The sequence below is a fragment of the Clytia hemisphaerica genome, unplaced genomic scaffold, assembly GCF_902728285.1.
Source record: "Clytia hemisphaerica strain Z4C2 unplaced genomic scaffold, Clytia hemisphaerica genome assembly, whole genome shotgun sequence".
NCBI lineage: Eukaryota > Metazoa > Cnidaria > Hydrozoa > Leptothecata > Clytiidae > Clytia > Clytia hemisphaerica.
The window spans coordinates 266,440-273,816 of NW_027103253.1; the positions used below are offsets into that span (position 1 = coordinate 266,440).

Genomic DNA, 7,377 nt, shown 5'->3' on the forward strand with positions numbered 1-7,377 from the left:
TTTTAGGCGTGCAATTTATCACACGCCATAAATCATGAAAACCTAGCGAGGCGTGCGATCAATCGCACATGCAAAAATTTATTCTAGAAATATTTTTTCTGCTTGTTGAAAGAAGATCAAATATCATTTTCTACTTTAATCATAAGAACCAAATAGATGAAAGATAAACTTTCCTTTACTCTTTCAAACTGCTATATGTATACAAAATTTCTTATTAAAAAGTTACTCTAATGGATACACATCTTCTCTCTCCTCTTTCTCTCATACTATGCTTTGGTCTTCAATAAACAAGCCTTTCTCAAAAATAACTTTTGCTGCACGATTTTTCGTCTCTCTAAAACCTTTTTAAAAAAATCACTTTTGATGTATGATTTTTCCTCTCTCAAATCTTTTTCCTTCCCTCTCGCATGCTATGTTTATGAGGTCTTGGTTTATGACAATAAACTAGCTCTTCTTAAAAGTTACTTTTGCTGCATGATTCTTCTTCTCATTTGTTTTCCTAAAGTAAAGTATTCTCCTTCGTGATTATTCAGTGCTCTTTTGGTTTCTGTTTTTGTTTTTCAAATATGAAGATTGAATATACACTTTCTTCTTTCCTGTTGTCTAGTTTTTATGTAGATGAAAGAAAGATCATTCTTAGGAATTGTTCAAAAGTTTGTGCCTCATCATTGTTAATGATGTTTATAAAATAAAAGAAAAAAACGATCGCACGTCTAAAGAAAATAAGGCGTGCCATGATTCGCACGCCTAAATTACTAAAAATTACTATGTAGGTGTGCGATGATCACACGCCTTCTTTTTTCTTATGCCGAAGCCTGATTATATAACGGAAAAATTGAAAGCTTGAAAGCTTGAAACAAAATAAAACGTGCAGTAACCAACTAATCAACCACAAAAGTTTGTCATTTAATTCCCAAGGGAGTGCTTTGACTTGTTAGGCCTTGATTACATGCTAAAGGAAAAATAATTCTACACATGTTAAATGGGTTAGTGTTTGAGGTCTAGCAAAATATTTCCCGGAAATAGCCTATCTGGTACCTACCGTAAGTTGGTCTAATATCGACATTCCCCTTCTAATTTTGACACCCTTTTTTAAAGATAGGAATAATCAGAATGTTGGGATCGCTGATGGAAACTATTTTTCTTTACTTAGCAATCATAGAAGAAAAATATTTTGTCTATATATAAGTGATCCCCAACCTTCCTATTATTCCTATCTCTAAAGAAAGGTGTCAGAATTGGAAGAGGGATTAGACCAACTTACAGTATAGTATGCGGATCTAGGTAGGTGTCTTCTCCCCTGTCTTGTACATCTTTTTCTTGGGAAGATGTTCTTCAAATTAGTTTTGAAATTAGCTTGGTTCAAGTTCTTTCAATTATGAGACCCCCCAGATTTTTTCCAAATCCATACATTCACGCAATGTTTTTCGAAAGTTATAGTTATACAATTTCTGCTCACATAAAGCCTTCCAATCCATGAATTCACGCAACTTTTTAAAAATCTTAACAAATTCACAAGTAATTCTGAGTAATTTGTAATAGTTCTTTAATGTTATAATTTTATTTAAAAGCACCAGTTTATTTGTTCCTAAATCCCTTTAGAAGTTTTGCGGGGCTATCCTTTTGCTTGCAAGTCAAGTAAACAATAAAGCAGTTTCACAGCATTAATTTTTGATACGCAATTCTGCGGAACCCTAGTGTGACTAACTGACATTATGATAAGAATTAGACACATGGAAATTGATCTACTATCTGGCTATTTTGTGAGTCATTGCGTAGTGTTTTAATCGCTGGAGTCATAATGGTATTGCCCCTAGCATAAAGTCTATACCTTTTTTACTTTTGATATAAGCAGGTCAGAATCACTGATAGACAAAAGATTTTTCCTCTGAGTGCTCAGCAAGGAATTATAGTTCCTATCAGCAATTCTGACCGCGTTTTATTCCAAACTCTAAGTAGGGTGTCGAAATTAGATGAGGGGTGTTGATATTAGACCAACTTATGGTACTAATGACTCCAAAAATCTAAAAAAAGGTAAATAACCTGACAGATGTCTCAGTGTATGACCTTAACTTTTTGAATTTTTCCATTTATTAAAGAAATCCCAGTTTGCAGAGTGTGGCACATTTGCTCGAGATCTCGAGTGCACAACACGGGAAAAGTCGAGTGCAGGTGCAAAATTTGAGGTTTTCAGGTGCAAGTGCAGACGGTTTTTTAACCCCAAGTGCAGAGTTCCACTATTTTCTTCTCAAGTGCAACTAACTTTAGCAATGTTTTGCCTTTGTTGGGCCAATTTCCGAGGAGGTGCACCTTTTCCGGACGCCAAAATTTATCAGGTGCGCTCTTCCAGTGCAGAACTTGGTATTTCCGAATTTTTCCTCGAGTGCAGCCTTACCATACTCTGCAAACTAAATCTAGTTCTGTCTTTACAAAGTGTCATTAGCTACACTTGTCTTTAAATATATACAATACAACCCATTCTTTGTCTAAAAATTATCATCGTTTTTTATTTCTAGATTGTAAACAAGTATTGGTATTACTGGAGGATTACAACAACAAAATTTCAAACTCAGATGATGATGAACTGAAGCAATCATTTCAAAAAATTATTAATGTCTTAAAAAGTCAGTATTTTGGTGCTCTTCTAGGTAAATATGATTCGAATATTCGTTTTATTTTGATTTATCTAAGACTTTTAATACTTTAGTAAGAAATTACCTTCCATGACATTTGCATTTTATATGCAAGTTTTCAGGCAGTAATTATATGACTGATTGAAAAGTTCACCCAAGTGGCTTGGGTGAAGGCATAATTGGGGGAAGTATGATGGTTTGATTCCAATTTTTTTTGGTGTGATGGCTGGTAGGGACAAAATTTGAGGACATTGTTTGATTTGGGCTATCTTTAATTTTTTTGTATGATAAAGGGTAATCCAAAATTACCCTCCAAACCCAAACCTGGTATTACTAACTAAAAATCACTTCACCTCAACGTCCCATTTTTTAAATCTAGATATTCAGGAGTATTATGAGGAGATTTTGAAAGATGCCCATGAATCACCGGAGCAAGTGGAACGAGAGGCGCAAGCACTTGCCAACAAATGGAATATCAACTCCTCTGATTGCTGAAACTTGCGGAAACCATTTCTAAGATCATTACTAGATTTTGTAATTTTTTGTAAAAATCAACCAGAATTACTAATTTTTACTAATGTTGAATCTAGCTACTAATAATCATTCAAGTGAGATTCTCTCAATAATGCAGTAATATCTGAGAATGTTATGAAATAACTTTTTATACACAGAATCTAAATGGATTTTACCTTTTTATTTAACATTCTTTTTTTAAGTTGTAAATATTTTTCAATCAATATTTCTAACATATGCATTTTATGCTTTTCATTTCACTAAAAATCTAAAACCATTATTAAAACTAAGTGTTTCAATCGTTGCGTGATTTGAAAAAAAAAGAAACTAGCGTTGTGAATAAGCTCCATCTTTTTAAAGTATTTCGCTAGTTTTTTGGAAAGTTTGCTTGAACAGCATCAAAAGATTATGGCTCCCCTCCTGGAATTGTAAGGCAACGTTGATGGAGAAGGTTTATTGATGAGATTATGAGGTTTTTTTCTTCCATATGAACAATGTTTGATTTTTTTGTATAAGCAATAAAACATGCTTGTCTTTCATTTAAATTTTAATCGAATTCTTTTCATTTCAGCAAAAAAATTGACAACAAAACAATATTATGACAACAAATGAAACAAAAGCAGTTCTCCACAAGGGGAGCTGTCATTGTGGTAAAATCAGATTTGAAGTGGAAGCACCTGAGAAAATAACATGTGTCACATGCAACTGTAGTATTTGTAACAAAAGACAGAATCACCATTTCATTGTACCACGGTCCAAATTCCGTTTACTGGAAGGTGCAGATTTCATCACAACATACACTTTCAATACGCACATGGCGAAACACACTTTCTGTAAAGTATGCGGTGTCCAGAGTTTTTATACACCAAGATCAAATCCGGATGGTGTTGGTGTTATGCCTCATTGTATTGACGGAGATACTTTGAAAGAAGTGAAAGTGATTGATTTTGATGGATCCAATTGGGAACAATCAATTCTGTTGGAAAGAGGACAGCAAGTGCAACAATTTTCAAAGCAATAATGTTGGGAATTTTAGCCCAATAGCTCTTAAGATGTCGTTATCCTTATTTAATTTTTTTCAGTTCCTTAACATTAGATATCTCTCAAGCCTTTTACCATTCAAGATTTGATCGATATATTTCCGGTACTTTTTTATTTCATCAACATTTATTTTTATCAGAACATAATTTTTTTACCATATAGATTTCATGCATCATGATTTTGTAACTTTTAACAGTGATCAGTATTAAAATCTCAGGACCTTTAAAACAGTTTTTAGGACTTAATTTTATCCGCCCACCTCTATTTAAGTTTAAGCTTGTGAAAAAATTAATTTTCAAAAATTTCGAAAGTCTTTAATTTGGGAAAGTCTGTACGATTAAGTAATAGTTATCATTATGTACACTTACTATATAATATCATCGCGAAGAAAGTAAAAGTCATTACAGACAGTGATGAGGGTCTTTTAAATCTCTCTGAAAATCCTTTTCATCGTCCAGTTTGCTACCTTGCCTCAATTATTGTTTTGATTAATGATCGATCGTCTCTATTTATTATTATCAAGGATGATTATTGTCATATTGACTATTGTGTTTCATTTTTTGTTTATTTAGCAAAAAAATGAAATGATATAAAGTATGACCGGCAATGAAGGACGAGGCCAAGATGAATTTATTCAGTTGATTCTCAGGTAAAACTAATCTACAATTAAATTCATATCACAATTTTTTCATGACCAGATGAAAGTTTCTTTATTTCGCCTTTAGAAATCAATATTCCTTAATAACAGATATCCAAATATTGTATTTGTATAATCTAGAAATTCTGAGATAATATATTATAAAATATTTGTGATAAAAATAAGTTAGGGAGGTGAATGGAAGAGGAAGAACTAGAAATGAACAGAATAGAATAAGACTAGAAAAAACTTTATTGAAAGACGTCTAGAAAAAACAGTAGCAACAGATGGAGAAAAGAAGAAATTTCTTGAGTTAGAACAGTAGCAAGGATGAAAAGTGATAGAGAAAGAAAAAGTGCGGTAATAAGCGGTAGTAATATTTTTGATCAATAAAGTAAATGTATTGTTAAAAGGAATTCAATTTCCCAATTTCAAACGTTCATTGGTGATTTCGATTGATGATTTACTGTTTGGTTGGCTCAGTGATGTATTTTCCTTCAAACAAACAAGCGTTCTCTTGTTCGTTAAACATCAAGTTTCCTGGACAAGCAATACATCCAACAGTCACACCTTCCCAGCATGCAACGTATTGTTTGCTTTGAGCTGGATCAGCGACATTGCCAGTGTATTTAGGTCCATAAGATGGACATCTGTCTGGACAAGTGAAAGTGGTGACTGGTTTCCATGGTTTTGTGGTGACGCAAGCATCAGATTTCTTGTACAAACATTGGTTGCATTCATAGCTGTATTCCAAGGACAATGGGAAACAAGCTTGGCAGGTAGCTTTTCCACCTAAGCATTGGAGGAAGAAGTTGTATCTGTAAGCACCAGTGTAGTATGGGTAGTAATAATGGTTTCCATCAGCTTTTCCATTGCACAAGGTGTCAGGGCATGGTACTTCTGGGAGAGCATCGTTTTTCTTCTCCGTGGACATTCTCTCTTCCCAGAATGTCAAATCAGCCAGGGCGACTGAAAAAAAGAAAGTCAAAGATTCATATGGGAAAATAGAGCTAAATTTATGTATCGAGAATGTATCTTGAACTAGTATAGAAGCCATAAACATGTACTATTAAAGAATAAAGACTGCCTCCGTGTAGATTTTACAGTATTTGAAGACCAATCCAGATTCAGTGAGAAAGTCTATCCATGATTTGCAGCAGAAACATAACTTGAGTTGAGTAAAATGAGGATTGACTGACGTGTTATACCTGCCAAAAAAGCTGCAAAAAAGATGGCGGTCTTCATGATTGATTTAGTTAGTTGTTTGGTTTGATGAGTTGACGAATCTTCAAGAGGGTTTACTACTGGCTGTTTGTTGTTGAGTCAGTAGTAAGCTGATGATGAGTTGATGTGATTTGACTGAGAATCTCCAACTCCTTTTATACAGAGTTTACATGGTAATAAAACAACAATGGTCTATAGAAAACTTAGGAAAAAGACAAATATTTATAGAATGGAAGAGTGCCGCTCATTACCTATGCGTCACGTCCTCAAATTTATGTAATTTGATAATCGACATCATTTTCACCAAAAGAGACCTCTTCGTCAATGACTAGGTTTCTAAACGTACCTGGGTTAGTATTAGAATTTCAGAGATGACATTTTGAATATGAAGGATTTGAATTTGAAAAACATATATTCATGTCGCTAGTGTGAGGCAATTTGTACATTCTAGGTATAAACAACCGAACTCATTTCCCTATGTCTCTCTGGTCCAGATTAAAAAGGCATCTGGAATCCTGTTCTAATAATACGAATAGAAATCCTTGCCCTTGTATTTCTATTTGTATATTCATACTATTTTTTCAGGAGAGGAACTTTAATGAAGGCATGCGAAATCTTTCGAAAGTTGGTGCGAGTTGACAGACCTGAGGTACTAAGGTTTCATAAATTGTTAACAATTTGCTGTTTCACCCTGTTTGTGCACTTTGGTTGGTACTTTAATGGGATAAACTTTCGCGGGGATTAAATTTCGCGGTTGAGCTTATCCGCGAAATTCAAAAATTTCACAGGGACTTAATTTCGCGTGTGGCACTATTGGACCTATTGGATGGCAATATTTTCACGATTTGTTGGTTGTTGAAATACACATTTTTTTTTTTTTACTAATGATCTCTCTATATAATATTAACAAAAAGTACACTACATAATGAAAATAATACACATTATTTGCGCTTCTTTGATGGATCTAACCATTAAATAGTATTTATTTGACATATTTTGTGTATTGTTTAGAAATATTTTGCCGATGAGGCCCTTCCAAATTTCCGATGGGACTTAATCTCGCAGATTTTCGCGGATGTCACCCAAAACCGCGAAATCCGCGAAATTCAATCCCCGCAAAAGTTTATCCCATTAAAGTATTGCATAACCTATACGAATACATGTCGATTAGAGATAGATAGTTAATTGATTGGCTCAATTAAAATATCTTCAAGGAGTATTTAAAAATTATTTTTAATTACCTCTAAATCAAACAAAAAACTGCACATCCTACATACAGAGTCTAGCAGTGGACAGCTTCCTTTCTCTGGAAGATTCAGATGCTATGCT

The 7,377-nt window shown here is 33.8% G+C and overlaps 1 protein-coding gene and 1 pseudogene across 1 annotated transcript; one reads left to right on the forward strand and one right to left on the reverse strand.

The window, feature by feature from the left end:
- Positions 1–3,744: 3,744 nt before the first annotated feature.
- LOC136797407 (centromere protein V pseudogene) lies at positions 3,745–4,167 on the forward strand (annotated as a pseudogene).
- A 1,127-nt stretch (positions 4,168–5,294) lies between these two features.
- On the reverse strand, positions 5,295–6,185 carry LOC136797787 (uncharacterized; the record flags this gene model as incomplete). Its single annotated transcript, XM_067054375.1, is given in 2 exon segments — positions 5,295–5,793; positions 6,033–6,185. Coding segments are annotated over 2 exon segments (536 nt in total), but the record flags the coding sequence as incomplete, so codon positions are not given.
- Positions 6,186–7,377: the final 1,192 nt, after the last annotated feature.